Genomic DNA, 20,889 nt, shown 5'->3' with positions numbered 1-20,889 from the left:
TGAAATCGCATCATATGACCCCTTTAAACGAATTGTATCCTGACAAGACGAATAAAAATAAGAAATACAATTTTTGTACATTTTTATTTTATCTGACACTTTTTTCTACTGTGTTGCATAAAATATTAAATTAATTTTGTGTCTTAAGATAATTCATATAAATTCAAGTCAAAGTCAATAAATTCAAGACTCTTGACAAGACGAATAAAATAACACAATTTTGTGCAGACTACACTTTTATTTGTCAGCCTATCTCTCTTTCTTTCAGTAGCGGAAATTTAAATGTGAGATGCTGGAAACGAGATCTAAATTTAGCGGGAACGGTCGGGTAGGGAAGATAATTACTCTAAGCGGACAGCGGGTGAACAAAGAGTGAATATATAGCGGGAGCGGGTGGGTGCGGAATAGAACCTTGCGGGAGCGGGACTAAAAAAACAGTCCTGCGCAGACCTCTACATCAAATTTTCATTTTTGGGTGAACTATCCCTTTAAGGTCTAATGACAACAATCATGATAATTAGAGAACATACTTTATACAACTGCTCCTCTAAATACATCACTGATGATGATGACAATGTTGCTTAAAACTCACTCATGTTTGTTTTTGTATATTTGTGGTCTTTCCTTTGACTTCTATTATTTTTATAGAGAGCTAATGATATTGTCTATCCCCTAAACATACCCTTAAACCTAAACCCCTCCCCTTTTGCACTTTTAACTATTAAGACATTGTTTAGTATGTTTATTATTCTGTTTCCCTCTTGCTCCCCATAATGTAGCTGATTTCAGGTTTTACTATCTTTGTAGGGACATTTGGTAGGTTAAACCTGTAAAAACAGGCACACTCTTTACATTGCAAGCAGATGTCATTTCCTGTGCAGACATGGATGTTTACAAACTGCTCTGATTGCATCCACACCCGACTGCGATATACGTTCCCATAGGCCAGAATACCGCACACTAATTAAACACAACATATTCATAAAGATAGGTAGTAGGAAACTTCTAATCGACTGTCAAAATCCCAAATTCAAATGCATATATGTATGTGACCAACCTCAGCTTCCTTCTCCATGAGGATCTGGTCTTTGTCCATCACATCTTCATCAGCCGCCCTGCGGGAACACAGAGATTCAGCACCGATATACATCAAACATTCCCTCACAGATCAGTTCGTGTACAGGCTGATGATCAGCGACTGTGCTTGTTGATTTGCCGTACCTGCCAGCTCGCTTTAGTCTCTCTGAACGGAAGTTCTCATAGTGGAGATCTTGAGTGACTTCCTGCAGGTCCTGCATGTGAGTTCTACACACACACACACACACACAGACAGAGAAACACACACGTAATGTCAGCAGAGGGCACTAAAGAACAAACAAACAAACACACACAGAAAAACTACCTAAAGATAGTTAGATATATAGTTAGATATGTGACCCTGGACCACAAAACCAGTCATAAGGGTCAATTTTTTACAATTGAGATATATACATTATCTGAAAGCTGAATAAATAAGCTTTCCATAGATGTATGGTTGTTATGACAGGACAATATTTGGCCGAGATACAACTATTTGAAAATCTGGAATCTGAGGGTGCAAAAAAAAATCTAAATATTGAGAAAATCATCTTTAAAGTTGTCCAAATTAAGTTCTTAGCAATGCAAATTACTAATCAAAAATTAAGTTTTGATATATTTAGAGTAAGGAATTTACAAAATATCTTCATGGAACATGATCTTTACTTAATATCCTAATAATTTTTGGCATAAAAGAAAAATCGATAATTTTGACCCATACAATGTTTTTTTTTGGCTATTGCTACAAATATACCCCAGCGACTTAAGACTGCTTTTGTGCTCCAGGGTCACATATGACCATCCAGGTCATTTCACACCAAAATCAAAGGAAAGAAATGAGAAATTAGATTTTTGCATAAAGAAATTAAAGCATATTTTACTACCATTACAGTTTTTTCTTTCTATTGCTCTTTAAAGTAGTGCCAAAAAACCCTACACTAATTCATATTATTTCAAATATAAAATATTTAAATTTATATAAAATTAATTATATTTTTGAATAAAGAAACTAAAGCCTATTTACCACCAATATATTTTTTTTAATTGAAACATTATATTCATTAAAATGAAGTACATTTCCTTCAATATATATTATTAAAGTAGCACAAAACCCCTACATTAATCATGTTGTTTAAATATATAAATATATATAAAATAAGAAATTATATCTTTGAATAAAGAAATGAAAGCCTATTTGACCACCAAGAGTTTTTTTCCATTAAGACATTATATTCATGATAAATCAAGCACATTTTACTCAATTTCTCATTAATGTATAGTGCAAAAAAGCTTACACTAATTCATATTATTTAAATTTTAAATATTATATTATTTAAAATGTAAACTATATAAACGTATAGAAAATAAGAAATTATATTTTTGAATAAAGAAATTAAAGCCTATTTTACCACCAATAGAGTTTTTTTTTTTATTGAGACATCACATTCATGATAATTAAGCCCATTTCCCTCAATTTCTCAATGTAGTGCAAAAACCCTAAACTAATTCATATGATTTAAAATAAACATTATATTATTTCAAACATTACTATTAAAGTATTTACACACCATGGTGGTCTCTTGTAAAACATTTTTAATTTTTATGCTGATTTAATTTCACTTTTCGCTGAAATACAGTACTGAGAAACACCATTGAGAATAAATAAATCATACATTTTCATTAAATTAATGAGAATTTGGGGTGAAAATGTGCATCAAAAATGCACAAATGTTCATATTTTTATTTTTGTACAATTTACCAAACTATTAGTTTGTTATCTCATTTTAAAGTGTTTTTGCAAACCCACATTTGTTAAGTAAGCCTTGTTACTGGTTTCGCATGTCAGGTTATTTATATCTAGAAGTCTTGAAGGTACAGCAGCAAAAACATTGTGTTGAACTCTAAGGGTCAGAGGGTGGAAAAGGTCATTTAAACAGTTTGACTTTTTCTGCCTTTGCTCTCACATTTCTCATATTCAGGAGGTTAAGACACCTCAACATGTGTGTGTGTGTGTGTGTGTGTGTACTCACACTAGCATAGTGCGCAGTTTGAGGAAGTCGTTGTGTTCGGGGTTTTCCACCTCCACCACCCCCCACGGGTACAGGCGTCCGCGGATCTTCTTCCCCTTCACCTCTATCAGCTGGTTGGAGCCGATCACGGCGAACGGGATGCTGGCCTGCACACAAACACGCTCGTTCAACTTCAGTCAAAGCCTTCGGGAGGTCAGGCAGTGCTACAGGACCGATAATGAACTGAAACACTTTGACCTCTGACCTTTAGGACACGTGTCTGTTCCTTGAATTCTTCGTCCTCGTCCGAATCAGCGTCGGGAAGCTGGTAGATCCGGATCCCGTGCTCACTGATCTCATCCAAAACCTGACGAAAGAAAAACATTTTTAAAAACCATAAACCTTAACGTTCAGAGTTGTGTGGTCCCAGTGTGAGTGAATCAGTAGAATTATGAACGCCAAAAATATGAATTATACTAAAATTTTAATTCATATAAAATTAATTATACATAATATTAACATTATATTAATTATACTTAAATTAATTAAAAGATTGTTTCAAATAAGTTTTTGGAGAATAAAATGTCAAAATTTGGTTGAAATAATGAAATACATTGTATATAAAATTTTATTTCATTAAATCATTTATAAATACATATATGGCTTGGCTTAAATGTTACAATCAATTATTCATATATGTGTGTGTGTGTGTGTGTGTGTGTGTGTATTAATAAAAAATATGTAATAGGTTAATTAAGTTAATTATACAACACAAATTCAAAATTATTATTGAAAGAATACAATATTAAAAACTTTAAATTATCATTAAAATAAATTATGAATTTAACAAATATTCTAATAATATACGTGTGTGTGTTTATACCATAGGTTTATACACACACACATACTTGTATTTGTGGTTTACGGGGACTCTCCATAGGCGTAATGGTTTTTATACTGTACAAACCGTATATTCTATCGCCCTACACCAAAAATTTTTAAAAATGTAAAATTACAACTAGTATGTATTTGGGGTGAAAGTAATCAGTCTTTTAATACGTCATAAATTGATTTTTGTTGTAAATATGTCTGACAAGATTGTTACACTGAATGACATTTTAGTGGGTCTCTTCTGTAAATCAGGGAAAAATGTATGATATTTATTTTTTGCTCAGAAAAACTAAAACAAAATTGTAATTAAATTAAACAGAAAACACAGGAAACTGCTGGCAATTTTTGAATTTCATAAAACACCGTTTTGTATGTTTTTTAAGCCTTTTGTTTTACGGGGACACAGGAAGTGTCCTCATAAACCATGTTTACGTTGTAGTACCCATGTCATTATACACATGTGTGTCCTCATAAACCATATATACCTGTACACACACACACACACACACACACACACACACACATATACATTTTAGTCTGTAGTAACTGTTATGAAATTGCTCTAATTTTTAAAAACAAGGTAATTCTACAATGACTTATGATGCCTGTACCATTCCACTTGAGTTTTGAAATAGCACTGAATGTTCTTCCAAAACATTAGAAACTAGTCCTAGTTTATGTTTTGAACTTCCCAAGCTCTCTCAGCACGCTGTCATTTGGAACGTTCTCAGAGAGCTCTGAGGAAACTCTTTGATGCTAAAAACAGGAATAGTATGAATCACGCAATGTAAACCAACTACTGGATCTACTCTTAGCGAGTTTGGTGCCAGTCAGCGGCAGATAACGGATACGATCAGGCCCGAAACAGATCTTGGGCAGAGAGCTGAAAACCTCACCCCACTTACCCCGTGACCTGAACACATCCTTCATGATTTCCACCAAACTCAACCTGTGCAGACCATGATGCAAAGCGATGTGGGAGATATTTCCAGTTCAGTGTGTCAGAACAAACTGACAAAGTGAATATGAGGTTGAAAAGTAGCCTTGCTTATGCCAAAACTACATAAAAAAGCTGCATTTCCAAAGCACCTGTGGCGGATCAGACATTAGGATTTATTTTTCTAACTTCAAAGCTGTTTTTCTAAGAAGCACATTCACAATGCCATTACATAGTGACGCCCAGAACGCCACCAGCAACCTCTTCCTGTCATTCTCAGCGCTTTCATGTAATCTCAGCGGGGAAGCGTTTCAATGGGAGAGGAGCTCCTGCTTTGCTTTACAGAAACCCCCTCCTGTTATGACTAGTCCTGTTTTCATAGCGAGACCAGGCCGCACAGGACCGTGTGTGTGTTATTGTTTGTGTGGGTGTCATTGTTGCGTGTTCTGAGTCCAAATAAACATGTGCAGTCGGTGCATGACCGTAAACGTGCTTCATCTGATCAAACTAAACTGAATAAATGAAGAAGGGAATAAGTGTGCAATATTTATAAGGGTCCATCTTTCCCATGTGGACAGATGCAGATATTGCTGAAATCTTGTATGACTTGACCTCCAAATGGGAAAATAAACACATTGCTTTACAATGAACAAAGAAAAATGGCACAATAGAGACTTTTATGCACAGGAATGGGAAAGGGAGTTAAGATATGACTGTACATAAAAATTGAAAAAAGAAAAGCAGATTAGGAATGTGCAATATGTCAGGGGATTCGCAACACAACAGCCGAATTGCATGCGAACATCAGCGTTGTTAAAGTTAAAGGAGTCATATGATGCGATTTCAATTTTTCCTTTCTCTTCGGAGTGTTACAAGCTCTTGGTGCATAAAGAAGATCTGTAAAGTTGCAAAGACTAAAGTCTCAAATCCAAAGAGATATAATGTACAGTATGTGGAAAATAATGTGTTTTTTTAACTTTAAACCGCATAAACACATTTCATTACACCAAATACACAAAATAATGTTCTTTTTAACAGCATCATATGACCCCTTTAACTAAAACTATTTAAAAAACACTTCTGTGAACGTAAAAAAAGCTGCAATACAATTTAAATATAAATATTAACTGAAAAACCTAAACTAAATAAAAATGCCTTGGCAGCCAACTGAAAAGTTGTAAAAATGAAAAAATTATTTATAGTATTTTAAGTACTAAAATGACTAACTAAAATAAAAATAAAACTGAAATAAAAAATAAAACTGTCAAACACATCAAATTAGTGGATTAGTAATGAAAATATAAAAGTAAAAGCTAACTCAATAAATAGCTAATACAAAAAATAGTATTTAAATGATAGTAAAATAACACTGGTTGAACATTGACCATCATCATAATGCAAAAAGCAATAGTCAGTAGATTGTTGCAACATAGCATTCAAAATTGTTGTTAATGGTAACTAAAACTATTTTTGTTTAGTTAACTGAAATAAAGCTGCAATAAAATTTAAATATAAATATTACATATCTTGTCATGGCAACCAGATGAAATAAGTTTTAAAGTATTTCGTATTAAGCATCAAGTTGTATTAAGAATTTTTAGTACTGAAAAAAAAAACTATTTAAAAATAAATAATAAATAAATAAAATAATGATGACAAAGGCACATAAAATTACTAAATATTAAACTAAAATTACAGAAAGATAATTCATATATATTGACCAACATCAAAATGCAAAAAGCAATGCTGTTCTTGAAAAAAGGGATGAATTTATAGATACAACCTCTTTTTTTACCGTTAATATAAGCATGCAAAAGCACAACATCAAGAACCTTTCACATAGTTGCACGCTGATAATAGTTATTTCAGTGTACGGAAACAAGGATTTTCCACGGTTTATTGCCAGCACTGAGAATCTTGATGTGACTTATCGGTTCAGGCCTCAACACAGTCATTAGCTCTGCCTGTCTTTCTCTGAGGCTGAATGTGTTTGGATTGGCAGCGTGTTCACATGGTTGGCAGAGGCACCTGGAGTCGGGAACAATGGCACAGGAGTTTCTCCATGGCTCCGAACTGAAAAGGGAAGTGGGCTTCACCTATTATGCTTGTAATTTGTTTGTCATAGGATGCATTATGAGTCGTGACCATGTGTTTGCAGAGCAAGACTCTTTGTGGGGACGAGTAAGCGAAGCTCGTGTGGGCTGGACGTTGGAGTCTTTTCAGCCAAGTCCTCAATCAAGCTGCATTTATACTGTCAACCAAAACTGGTTGCATGCATGGAAAAAGAAAGATTTATTTTCTAAATTTATTTTGGAAAAATAAATACTTTTATTTAGCAGGGATGCATTAAATTGATCAAAAGTGAGAGTAAAGACATTTATAATGTTACAAAAGGTTTCGATTTCAAATAAATGCTGTTCTTTTGAACTCTCTATTCATCAAATAATTGTAAAAATTGTAAAACGTATCACCATTTCCACAAAAATATGAAGCAGCACAACTGTTTTTAACATTGATAATAATAATAAATGTTTCTTGAGCAGCAAATCAGCATATTAGAATGATTTCTGAAGGATCACATGACACTGAAGACTGGAGTAATGATGCTGAAAATTCAGCTTTGATCACAGAAATAAATACATTTTATAGAATTTTTTTATTATCGTTATTATTTTTAATTGTAATAATATTTCACAATATTACGGTTTTACTGCATCTCTAATTAAATGAATGCAGCCTTGGTGAGCAGAAGAGATGTATTTCAAAAACATTTTAAAAAATCTTAACGACCCCAGATTTTTAATTATCAAATTTTTACACATCCAATTCGGGCCACTTTTAAATGTGACTCTAAATCCAACATCAATTTGTACTCCAATCCAGAAAACTAATTTGCCATGGATCCCTTTCAAATAGGTTTCCAAATAGAAATATCAAATAGGTTTTAGGATAGTGCTGTTGATTTATAAGGACTAAACCAGTTAGTCAAGCATAAACTCACATCTTTATGGTAATTTTAGTCTTTATGCAACAGTCTGTAAGCAAGTTTTTAAAGCACAAAATAGTTCAAATTTCCCGTTTGACAGACAAAAAACACAGCATGGATCCATAAACACACAACTCGCTTGATAGTACCAAGTGACGCAGAGCAATTTGGGCAGAGCAAAACTGAAATGTAAATGCAAACAGGCGGGACAAAAAATTTGAATGTTAAAATACTGAATCTGTAAATACCAGCACCTAAACACAGTTCCTAAACACTCTGGGAACCCTTTGGAGAGCCAGACAATGCTTTAAATATAAAGGAAAATAGTGCACTAGGCCAAAAACAAAATTAACCTGATTACGTTTTTTAAGTAAAAATTCTAAATGGCTAAATTACAGCCTGTGCTTCAGTTGCATACTGTAACATCTGCACGACTAAAGAAGCTTGTAAACATTTGGTCACTTGCACAAAAATAGGAGCCACAAACAGGACAGGCATTATATTAAGAACATAACACATCAAAATAAGTTAAATATAGTTTTCCTGTCTATAGACCAATTATTATGAGCTTATACTTCAGGGAGCAAAACAGTAGTTTCATTCTGTCAAGTTTCAGCATGAATAAGCACCTTTAACCCAACCACTCCCTACAGACTTTACACGGTTTAAACCCATCACTGAGTAGTTCAACACAATAACACTTAGTTTTTAGTGGAGATGTTGTTTGAGGCTCATGGAACCAACAAAATTACAGCGCAGTATGAACAATTATTAAATACTGTAAAAGTCACTATTCAGCAGTAAAGTGTGTCGAAGCGAAAAGCTGTGAAGTTCTTAACTGTGACCCCTTGTCTCTGGATAAAACCGCTGGCTACCTGCGGCTCGTGAAGCTCTTTCATTCATACAAAAACACACAGGGGTGTTATAGAATTCTGAAAGAAACTCAACAGGACTGACCAATTACTCGGACCTGTGTGTGTGTGTCGGTACCAGGGCTAATGCTAATCTGGCGTCTCTGAAACAGCGGGACACGAGGAGACTCCAGCAAATTCCTGTCAGGGATGAGTGTGTGTGTGTGTGTGTGGAGGCCTTCAGCAATGCTACAATTAAAGTATGAACAATTTGATAAGAACAGGCAGAATTAAATTGTAGCTGAGATTCTGGCTGGAAACATCCAGGAAAACATCACAGTATTTCATTATCAGCATCACATTTTTGTATCCCAAAGAAAAGAGATGTTCTTTAAAGAGAAAGTTCACTCAAAAATGAACATGCATGTTATGAACTGTCATTATTTAATTCGACTCGTTTCAGAAAGGCAGGGCATAGAGGAGCAACAATTATGTACGGTATGTGGAAAATAATGTGTTTTTTGAACCTTAAACCGCGTAAACACATTGCATTACACCAAATACACAAAATAATGTTCTTTTTTATGACCCCTTTAAGACATTTTGAGACATTTTAAGAGCAAGTACAGGGAATTTACAGACCGAAAGTGAATTGAACTGTTCTGTAAATGTAAATGTCTAAAGAACAGAAAATTAGTTGTAGAAGCGACAGTTTGAAAATACAACTTCCAAAAAATTAAAGGATTAATTCACTTAATTCTTTAAAAACTTCCAAATGGCTTAACTAAAATATGTAATAATTTTTACTGTACATTCTGATCACACTCAAAAGGCTCAAAAAAGGCAAAAAAAAAATCTACTTAATTTAAAGATTTACATTAAGATACATTTCCATTTACATAAAGATTCACATTTGAAGCATAAACGTACCTAATTTTGTTCAATTTCTCAGAAAACAGGACTTCAACTATGTTCATTTTGCATTTCAATTAAATGTAGCTTGATTTAAAGGGGTCATATGATGCGATTTCAATTTTTCCTTTCTCTTTGGAGTGTAACAAGCTCTTGGTGCATAAAGAAGATCTGTAAAGTTGCAAAGACTAAAGTCTCAAATCTAAAGAGATAGCAAGCCCGCCGGCCGCGCCGTTCTCAAGCCCGCCCGCCACCGCTCACTCAAGCTGGCCTCCGCTCACTCTAGCCCGCTGTGTGTTTCGCTGTGAAACGAAACTACTTGGTTTTGTCTTCCAAAAGAGGACAGGACTAGAAATCAGATGTGTTTTTTTTACTTTAAACCGCATAAACACATTTCATTACACCAAATACACAAAATAATGTTCTTTTTAGCAACATCATATGACCCCTTTAAGGCTGTTTAGACATTTGTATTGGTAAACAAGGCAAAATTACTGTGGGAGATATTCATTTTTTGCAGTGCATGCAACATTTAATGCCATGACTTTATGAATTTAAAACTTTTTGCACCGATTTAAGGCCTTAATTTGTGGAAGACCCAAAGAAACCCTGAAGATTTATACTGGTCATTGAGGCTTTCGAGATTTAGGAGGACACAAAAGCACCATAGCAGTATTTCAAATGATTTGTGCACTATATTTCAGAGGTTTTTGAAGTCGTATGATAGCTTTGTGCGAGGAACAGATGGAAATTTACAATGTTATTCATGGTTTAAATGATTTATTCAATTATTAATTGTTTAATCATTATTCAACTCTAGACTACTTTCACAGTGCTTTTTTGTCTTTTTTGAAGCTTGAAAGACTTGCATTGAAAATTGAGACCAGTGCAACATTCATTGTGTATCCTATAAAAGAAATTAACTTAGAAACAGATTAGGAACAACAGGGCGAGTAAAAGATTTTTGTGTGAATTTTTAATTTACATTAAAAACCTTAAAGTATTAAATACACTTCTATGAGAGCAGGTTTATTCAACAGGAACTGGATTTGATTGTGCCATTCTAAGTGAAGCTTGTACAAGAAGCTTGTCCCTGTCTTATGGCCACTCTATTCTTAAAAAAACATACCAACTGGAGTGTTAAACAAAGGTCAAGCCATGGTCACTGAAAGCGTATGTGACCGGTACTGGATATTTATTGTTTTATATGGACTGTGTGAGCTGCCATTCCAGGATGCAATCATTCTGCCTGAGAACACAACTAAACAACCACACCCTCATTTAAGGGAGGAATGTGGACATAGTCATACCCAAACCATGAGATATTCACAGTTTTAAATTCTGCAGTTGAGGGTGACATGATAACAATATCAGATTAATGTCAAATGAAGAGCTGGCCTTGAAAACAAAGTGACCTCACTGGTCTGTCAAACCACGAATAAGAGTTTCATACACTGTACAGTAAACAACACGTTTAACACCAACGCCCTGTGTTTAGACAATGACTGTACGACCACAATATATTCACTGAATAAAATTATTATTATTTATTTATATTATATTTATTTATATTAGTAGTAATTGAGTGTCATTGATCAATTGTCATACTCAGATTTTCTTGCTTCCACTGAATGATCATAAAAATCCGGGCTGATGATGTCATTAATTAAAGCAAAAGTGACGCCAACCACATTCTCAAATAAATCTTTTTTCACACAAACTGCAATGCTGACAATATAATTCGTAAATAAAATCATCTGTGTTAATCAATATAAATAGATGCATTTTCACAAGCACTCTCCGACTTTTTGACCCCACTGTGTTTTTAAAAACAACAAGGCTGGTAACGGTTGGCAAGGGCACGATCTCGTACAGCGCGAGCTGGTGCTTTGGTACCTTTCTCCCATTAAGCCAACCGAAGGGACAAAGAGAGGAAAGCTTTAATAGTTTGTAGACTGAGATATGAGCTTGATGGGGATTGCAGCATGGCAAACATCAACAATAACATTCAAATTCACACAAACACAACAATGCAACCCACCAAGCGCACCTACAATCTGGCCTGTGGGAATCACATTGAACTCTACTAGAGAATACGCGCCCCAGATGTGCGTCAATTCGGCTTTGCTTCTCACACGGACGAGATCTGCTGCTTTTACAGTAATACATTACTGCTACGACAGGAAGTGAGAGCTACCTAAACGTCCCTCGAGTACTTTATACATATCATAGTTTTATGACCTCACTCCGGTCTCAGATAAGCAGAAAACACTGCTGCACACTGCTGACCCGCTTTCCCTGCCAATGGGCCTGACACATTACAGGAAGGCCATATTGTTCTACACAAGCTGCTTCCCCCTTTCATGATGGTGCGAGAAAGATCGCAGATCTCTCCTGTGAGAGAATGAGAGCGAAGCTATCACGGTGAGAAAGTGAGGGTGAAAATCAAACAAATATCAGTCAGGCCGCGAGGACACAATGGGTTATTTGTCATTCTTACAGCAGGATTTTGGGAACCGGCATCATGAAAGAGAGCGGGAAATACTAAACTGCTGACTTGCATTTCCACGTAAGTCAGAATTGATGATTGGAAGTTGCGTCCAAGAGTTTACCTCAGTCTTCTTGGGAAAAGATAAGGTAGAGAAAAATTTGAAGGGTGTGTTCCTCCTTTTCTGATAATGTAAAAAACAAAAAAAAAGGATTCAAGCATTTGTGGAGGTACCAATGAAAAGAACAAGCATTAAACTTCCTCCAATTCATTCACATTAACATTCAGGTTTGATGGAGCAATTTCCTAAATTTAAGTTCTAAACAATCAAAGTTTCAAGTAGTTGTGGGTTTCTCAGCAAATGGGAACCTCTAGTTTGTTCACAAAAAGCTTAAAGGAATAGTTCAGCCAAACATGCATATTCTGTTATTAATTAGTGAGAATGAGATTTGACAGCGACAGAGAAGAGAAAGATTTCTCATGAATAAGGACCTAAATTTGGGGCTGTTCCACAAAGAAAGATAATTTACAGTTCTGTTAGGGTCAGTGAGGTTTTTAATATTTTTAAAAAGACGTCTCTTTTGCTCATCAAGGCTGCGTTTATTTGATCAAAAATACAGTAAAATCAGTAATATTCTGAAATAGTATTACAATTTAAAATAACTTTTCTATATGAATATATTTTAAAAATGTAATTTATTTCTGTGATCAAAGCTGAATTTTCAGCATCATTACTCCAGTCTTCAGTGTCACATGATCCTTCAGAAATCATTCTAATATGCTGATTTGATGCACAAGAAACGTTTCTGATTATTATCAATGTTGAAAAGAGTTGTGCTGGTTTATGGTTTATGATTTATTGTGGAAACCGTGATAAATTGGATTTTTCAGCATTCTTTGATGAATAGAAAGTTCAAAAGATCAGCGTTTATCTGAAATGCACTGATACCACTTTTTCCAGAATGAGTCCGTTACTTTTATTTTTGTTACTTGCCGATATCTGATACCTGTATTTTCACTGCATTTGTAATTTTTAAAAATAGAAAAAAAAATTATCATGTTAGCTGGCTTCATTTAACAAACAGATATTTCCTTCAGTTATTTTCATACTTAATTCTACTCGTTAAAATGTGTTGTACAAGCTTTTGTTACTTTCACGGTTTATTTTATTGCTCATTATACATAAATGTTGCAACAGCAATGAACATATTTTCTGAAATATAAGTCACGTTTTTTATCATCAGAAACGTGCTGTGACTTATATTCCAAAGCGGCTCATATAATGCAATTAACGTCGAGCAAGCAAAACATGCGCAAAGCATTTCTAGGCTGCTACTTTCACTTTCGCTTTTAACTCAAGTCGTGTATGCTGGACGTTTAAAATAAATGTTGTTTATAGTGAATGCCCCTATCATTTTTGCTTGTTTAATATTTACAATTTAGTTTTAATCCAAATGATGCGTGTGCATCTTTTTTTTTTTTGGTCTGGACACAGCACTTTTCACACGCTGTGTGGTATTGGAGCATTTGAATGAGTACGAGTACAGGAGCGCATTATCGTTATCGGTGCACCCCTAATTATAAATGTCTTTACTGTCACTTTTGATCAATTTAATGTTTCTTTGCTGAGTAAAACTGTTGATTTATTTCGAAAAATGGTAGTGTATGTATGACCTTAAAAGACTTAGAATATAACGCATAAGCTGTATGGACTACTTTTATAGTGTTTTATGGTATTTCTGGTCCTTTTTGGAGCTTAATAGCATGTGATCACTGTTTAATTTCATTATATGAACAATAATCAGCATGAACATTCTCCAAATCATCTCCTTTGTGAAGCAGCAAAGTCATGTGTTTGAAACGTGATCGTGAGTAAATGAGTTTTCATTTTTGCTTGACTCCCCTTAAAACAACAAAACAGGCATTAATAAACACAGCAATGTGGGAATGTGTTTTGAAATTACCTGCAGGAAGAGAAAACTGGCATCTAAGGAGCGGGCAAATAACAGGAACTACTAAAAATACAAGCATTCAGTATCCAAAGCCCTGTCTAAAAATGGCCCAGCATAAGCAATGAAGCCCTGTGACTTTCTGTGTGTTATGAGCCATCGAGGAAGTGTGACAGAAACCCCACATGTGTACAGCAAAGAACACACACACTGACTTGGGTCATCTGTTAGGGTCATTTAGCTCGAAACGGCTGATGGTGGAAACCGTTTAACTGATCTTTCCTTGCGACTTAGATGGACGTTCATGCAATGATTGCAGGATGTGGACTAGATTCCATCAGTCTTATCTAAAACGGACCATTTTCAGTAATGAGGCGATGTTTACATGCACGGACACACACATAAAAGATGCTGACAGAGGTCAATTGGGACGTCTAATCAGAACGGCCTAACCTCAAGACATAAATGAGAAGAGTTCAGTGACTACTGGGCTTTTTTTTCTTGTTCATACTAGTGAAAGTCACTGATCAGCAGGTGTCTGAGGGTTTAACAGTGGTTTAGGTTAGTGAATGTGGGGGATGGAGGACAAATTGCCACACTACTGTCTTGTTAAGGCTCTTTTGTCATGTAAAATCTAATGACGTGCAACATGCTGAGCTACAGGAAAAGGCAGAAGACTTCACATTATATAAAACAGCACAATGACTACATAGCACATTTTTCTTCTGTAAACAGACACACAAACCTAAGATGAAAATAACTAGTGTTAAGGCAACTACTATAGTTAACCAGGTTGCTCACTTATATTACAGCCATGTTATTTATGATACACTACCATTCAAAAGTTTGGGGTCAGTAAGACTTTTTGTGTGTGTTTTTTAAAATAAACTAATACTTTTACTCAGCAAGGGCAGATTAAATTGTTCAAAAGTGACAGTAAAGACATTTATAATGTTACAATTTCTAATCTAATTACAAACAGAACTGAAAATCTAATTTCAGATAAGGATCCTGAAAAATAAAATGTATCTTGTTTTTTTTTACAAAAATATGAAGCAGCTCCACTGTCTTCAACATTGTTAATAATAAGAAATGTTTCTTGAGCAGCAAATCAGCATATTAGAATGATTTCTGAAGATCATGTGACACTGAAGACTGGAGTAATGAGGCTGAAAATTCAGCTTTGATCACAGAAATGACATTTTATAATATATTCACATAGAAAACAGCTATTTTAAATTGTAATAATATTTCAGAATATTACTGATTTTACTGTATTTTTGATTAAATATATGCAGCCTTGGTGAGCAGAACAGGTTTCTTTCAAAACATAAAAAAAATCTTACCGACCCCAAACTTTTGAATGTTAGTGTGTGTATATAATGTATGCACCTAAATGACGCTTCACATTTGTGTTTTTAAACCCTCAAGAATTCTTTTTTTTACAAACGGAGGGATGAGTAATAAAGTAATAATGAAACCAAAACTTTTAAGTCAAACAGAGGCGGTGCATGATTCAAACACTGGCAACATAAACATCCACCATTTGTAGTCATTAACATAATTGTGCTCAAAGCAGCAGCAGAAACACTGAACAAGCTCCAGTGCTCGTGTTGATCTGTGCGAGCTTCCTGTGCGATAACAGATAACGTCCCAAAGAAGTGGAGCCAGATACACGCCACATAATCACCGTCCTTCTTAACCTACGGAGCGTGCAGGTCGACACACATCTGACCCCGCTTCAGACACAATCCAGAGGGTGTGTGAATGCATGAATACATGTACACATTAGGGTGGTCCAAAAAAAAAAATTTCGAATTTCGAATATTCGTCGAATTAAAAAACAAAAATCCACACAAAATTTTAGGTCAGCGTCAGCCGTCAGGCAGCCTATCAGTGGCGCATGAAATGCTACGACGATGTAAGTGTCATTGCATTTGAATGCTTTTGTTAGCCTGTCCAGTTGAACCCACTAGATGCGGCGCTGCTACGTTGTTCATTCAATATATTGCGGAAAACGAGAGCATCAGTGTGGAGAAGAACAAAACAAGCTTTTTTTCCCCTAACTGAAATGATGCCTTTTAAATTCGAATATAATTCGAATTTTGATAATATTTAAGTAGAAAATTCAAATTTAGTTTTTCAGTCATTTTGACAGCCCTAATACACACCCCACGCTACAGTAACACACTGTCTGATCACCAAACACTCGATGCACTAGTAAAAAGTGTTTCTCATTGTCTTAAAAAGCACAATGCTGGAATCAACACCAAAGAAGATCAAATATAACATCTGTTGTTAGTTTTGCGGCTTGTTGTCAGCTAGTCATGTGGTCAAATGATCAGTTGTGCTTGTTGTAGACAGAGAAAGTCAGATCCTCACCCTTCTCTTGAGACGGTCTCTCTCTCTCAGCGTGAGCGTGTCAGCTTTGGCGATCACAGGGACGATGTTGACTTTGCTGTGGATTGCCTTCATAAACTCAACATCCAGAGGCTTCAAGCTGGGAAATCAAGCACAAATGGAAGCGCAAATCACATAAAAAAGTGTTTAAATGTTTGGGGTCAGTAAGATTTGAATGAAATTAATACTTTAATGCATCCTTACTAAATAAAAACTGATCAAAGTTAAACACATTAATAATGTTACAAAAGATCTCTATTTTAAATAAACGTTCTTTTGAATTCCTTCAAACAAAACCATTCATAAATGTTTTCAACATTGATAAAAATAAGAAATATTTCTTGAGCAGCAAATCAGCATATTAGAATGATTTCTGAAGGATCATGTGACACTGAAGACTGGAGTAATGATGCTGAAAATACAGCTTTGACTCACTGGAATAAAATTCCAAAATATATATTCAAATAGAAAACACTTATTTTAAATTTAAAGTACATTTCAAAATATTGGTGATTTTACTGTATTTTTGATCAAATTAATGCAGCCTTGGTGAGCAAAAGTTTCAAATACATTAAAAAAATCTTAACAACCAGAAACTTTTTAACAGTAGTGTACAAATTTATGAGCACATGAGAATGAAAACAAAACGATATGTCCAGCAAATTTCACCCTGAAATGATGTGATGTGACTGTTTGGTTGCAATTTTTCCTGGCAATTCATGTCAGCAATAAACTTTTCTCCAAGGCCACCGAACGTTTTAATCATCATGCTCAGTGTGAACAATTAACGTGAATGTTCACTTTTGATTTTATTGGCTTTTCATTTCTCCGAGGCTTGTTTTACACTTAATGTGAATAGCATGTATGTAAAAAATCAGCTGTAATTTCTGATGGAAGATTCATGTCACTTTTAAACTTAAACTTTAAAGTGCAAAGTTATGTAATTTTCACCTGTGGTTTTTGTTGGTGATTCATGTTGCTTTAATGCATAACTTCTGCTGTAAACAGGCATTCACATTTAACATCTGCAAGAATAAAATGTTTTATTGACTGATGATGAAAGGCAGAACATGTGCAGGTGTTTTACCCGTGTCCAAACGGAGAGATGAAATAAAAGCAGCAGTGCACTCTGTTGTCAATGATGTGTCTGCGGTTCAGTCCGCTCTCGTCATGCAAGTATCGCTCGAACTGATTATCAATATACTGGATGATCGTCTTAAAGCTGTCGAACAGAATAAAGCAGATATCAGAGAACAAGCTGAAAGGAAATGCTCAGACATAAAAGCTTGTGATTGTATTAAACAAGTGCATTAAACAAGCATCGGATGCGGATCTCAGCTGAACAAAACCATAATCTAATCATGAGATATCTGGATGCACTTAGAAATGACAAACAACCACTTTGTCCAAATAAAGCTTATCAAAACGCTCCACAACATCATGTTTACAAATTCCTGTCCAGCATAGACGGACCACATGCACCAGTGTTAACTTATTTTCATGGAGATCTTAGTATAGATTTTAATAATATTTTGATATTTTTAATATTTAATAGTTTTTATTTTAAATGTAATTAAATGTTAGTAATTTAGTTTTTTGTAATTGTTATTAGTTTGAGTTTTTTTTTACATATTTATACAGTTTTTAATCATTTTTATTTCAGTTTTAGTTTTTTTGTACATGAGGTTAAATAACAAAAAATGTTAAAAAAACATTTTTTATTTATTTATTATTATTATTGTTTTATTTTTTTTTTACAGTTTTAGTTTTTTAGTACATCAAGTTAAAACTAAAAATGAGAAATGCTGACTTGACTGGAATAATTTTAAAAATGTTTTTCTATTTTATACACACGTGGTCAGAATTGTTGGTAACAAAGAAGGCTGTGAAAATAAATCTGCATTGTTAATCCTTTTGATCTTTTATTTAAAAAAATCACAAAAATCTAACCTTTCATTGGAGAATAAGAATTTAAAATGGGGGGAAATATCATTATGAAATAAATTATGTCTAATACACATTGGACACAATTACTGGTACCCCTAGAAATTTAATATATAAATATATTTATAAAAAAATATAAAGTTATTTTTAACTATAATTAGCCTAACTATAATTATTGAATGCATCAACTCTCAGTTCTCTAAAGTCTCGCCACCAGCTTCCCTTTTGCTCTACAGTCTCCTGACTTATCTAAACACCACATTCTAAACTAAACTAAACTAAACCCCTAACCAGAACTAAGCCATTTCTGTGTCTTCTGATAGACCTCATGCATGAATTGGGTTTGAGACCGCAGCCTTATCGAGAGGTTGAAGGAGAAGAAGACATGACATGAAAGTAGGTAGGTAACATGGATGGCACATTTTCATTATCAGCCTGAGAAGTCTGTGGGTGAGAGATGGGGAGGATATTGTTCTTTCAAACAGGACGTTCCCAGCATTCCTCAGCAAGGCTCAATGACCAATAGAGCATCAAGAGACAACAGCTGCCTCCAGTCTACAGTCAAGTGCCATTGTGTAAATAATCTGTTATGCAGATACACAAACACAAAACATCGGGTATTAAATTAATAATCAGTCCGGTCTACCATTCAAGAGGTCATGGTTATATGCAAGTTCTAATTTAATGGTAGATATCTGTGATAATAAACAGCTAGTTCACCTATCTAAGAGACACAACAGCAGCACTAATGCAAGTGCACTCAAGAGTAAACACACATTATGTTTAGGGAAAATGAAAAGTTGGAATGGGCCAAGATGGTATCTGGTCGAGATCTACTGCTTTATTTTAAGCAACAGATCTTTAATATGCATGCTGTGATTTAGCTGTTAGACAGTTTGGATGGTAGAAAACTTAACATCTCTAAATGCATCAACTTTAAAGCAACATTCAAACATAATATGATGCATGCATGCAAATTATTATTATTTTTTTTTTTTTGAGAATTCTGCCATTAGCATTGCATTTCTAATATGCAAGTTAAAATAGTCAACATTTTTAAATTACATGACAAGTTGCCTGAATTTGTTGTCCATCTAGCAGTTTTTGAATGCAAGACGATGTCTAAGACAAAAAGTTTTTCTTTAAAAGTGCAGGTGCTTGTTTATTTTTACAATGAAAAGTTGCCTTGATGTTTAGTTATCTAAAGTAATGATGTTCAGAAGTGTGATTTAGGTGTCCAAATACTAAGAAATTTTCAGATTCTATGTATAAATAATTGAGTCAGTTATGATGGACAATGTACAGCTATGAATGTTTTAATTGTTCAGGCTGAATATAGCCTGTGGGAAAAAACAGTTCTTGTGCCTGGCTGTTCTGGTGGTCGGTGCTCTGTAGTATCGTATTGGTGTTTCGTCCAGACGGATCCGTCGTTTTGGGAGCCTGAAACCGCTATTTTTTGAAACCGAGTCCCAGAGTGGATAAATCTGAAAACGACACCCTTGCGTTTTCGCGTGTACAGCCAATCCGTATATTTTGTGAAACGATAATGTCATCACCCCACGTCTCAACCCTAGTCAGACTCCGCTACGGCATGTAACAGCAACAACAACAATTGCGGTCAACATGCTTGTGTTCATGCTGCAGAAGCTAAAGAGCCTATTAGCTTTACTAAAGCAAAATAAAAAATTACTAATGTAAAAATGTTTGTATACAGCGCGCAAGGTTTATGCGCATGCTCCAAGTCTTCTTCTCCATTTTTAGTGTATCTCTGTGGGTCGGTTTCAGTAGTTTCGTGTGTACGCAAATATTTCTTGAGACGACACCGTGTTTACGGAAAAGCCCGGATAGGATAAACTCTGGCTTTGTGTGGATGTGGCCCTAGTCTTCTGTCTTCTGAAGACCCGGTTCACATCCTCGACACAGACCTTAAGCGCAGGTTGAATGGTGAGTGAGGGAGGGAGTGGGGTTGCAGGAGGGGTAGGTGAATGTGTGAAGTGCAGATCAGAGCGGGTGTGGGGTGTGAGACTGGGCTTCTCAAACCGGCAGTAAAACACATTCAGATCGTCAGCCAGTTGTTGATTCTCCACAGACTGCAGGGATGGTGTCTTGATGTTCCTCAGATCAGTCCACACTGATGCCGGATCATTGGCTGAAAACTGTTTTTCAGCTTTTCAGAGTCGTTTTCTTAGCCACTCTTCTTCTTTTGTTAGTCTGTTTCTGGCCTGGTTATACAAGATTTTATCGCTACTTCTGTAAGCATACTTCTTGGCATGACAAAGCTGTTTGAGTTTCCCAGTAAACCACGGTTTATCATTATTGAATGATAGGAATGTCCTGGTGGGGATGCACATATCCTCACAGAAACTGATATGAAGTTATATTCTCTGTGAGCTCGTCCAGATCAGTGGCTGCAGCCTCAAAAACACTCCAATCAGTGCAGTTGAA

General features: G+C 35.1%; 1 protein-coding gene across 1 annotated transcript in view; it reads right to left on the bottom strand.

The window, feature by feature from the left end:
- The window catches only part of LOC107714584 (septin-2), a 34,768-nt gene that overhangs the window by 2,687 nt on the left and 11,192 nt on the right, over window positions 1–20,889 (bottom strand). Inside the window, exons 6-11 of the mRNA XM_016520459.1 lie at window positions 17,588–17,722; window positions 16,483–16,600; window positions 3,352–3,453; window positions 3,108–3,253; window positions 1,222–1,305; window positions 1,058–1,115 (exon numbers count right to left, since the gene is read on the bottom strand). Of these exons, the coding sequence (XP_016375945.1) occupies window positions 1,058–1,115; window positions 1,222–1,305; window positions 3,108–3,253; window positions 3,352–3,453; window positions 16,483–16,600; window positions 17,588–17,722 (643 nt within the window). The remainder of the gene's footprint in view (window positions 1–1,057; window positions 1,116–1,221; window positions 1,306–3,107; window positions 3,254–3,351; window positions 3,454–16,482; window positions 16,601–17,587; window positions 17,723–20,889) is intronic.

This window comes from Sinocyclocheilus rhinocerous, unplaced genomic scaffold (assembly GCF_001515625.1).
Source record: "Sinocyclocheilus rhinocerous isolate Xijiao unplaced genomic scaffold, SAMN03320098_v1.1 scaffold990, whole genome shotgun sequence".
Lineage (NCBI taxonomy): Eukaryota > Metazoa > Chordata > Actinopteri > Cypriniformes > Cyprinidae > Sinocyclocheilus > Sinocyclocheilus rhinocerous.
The sequence above is the reverse complement of the archived record's forward strand: the minus strand, read 5'-3'. Positions and strand labels throughout refer to the sequence as shown.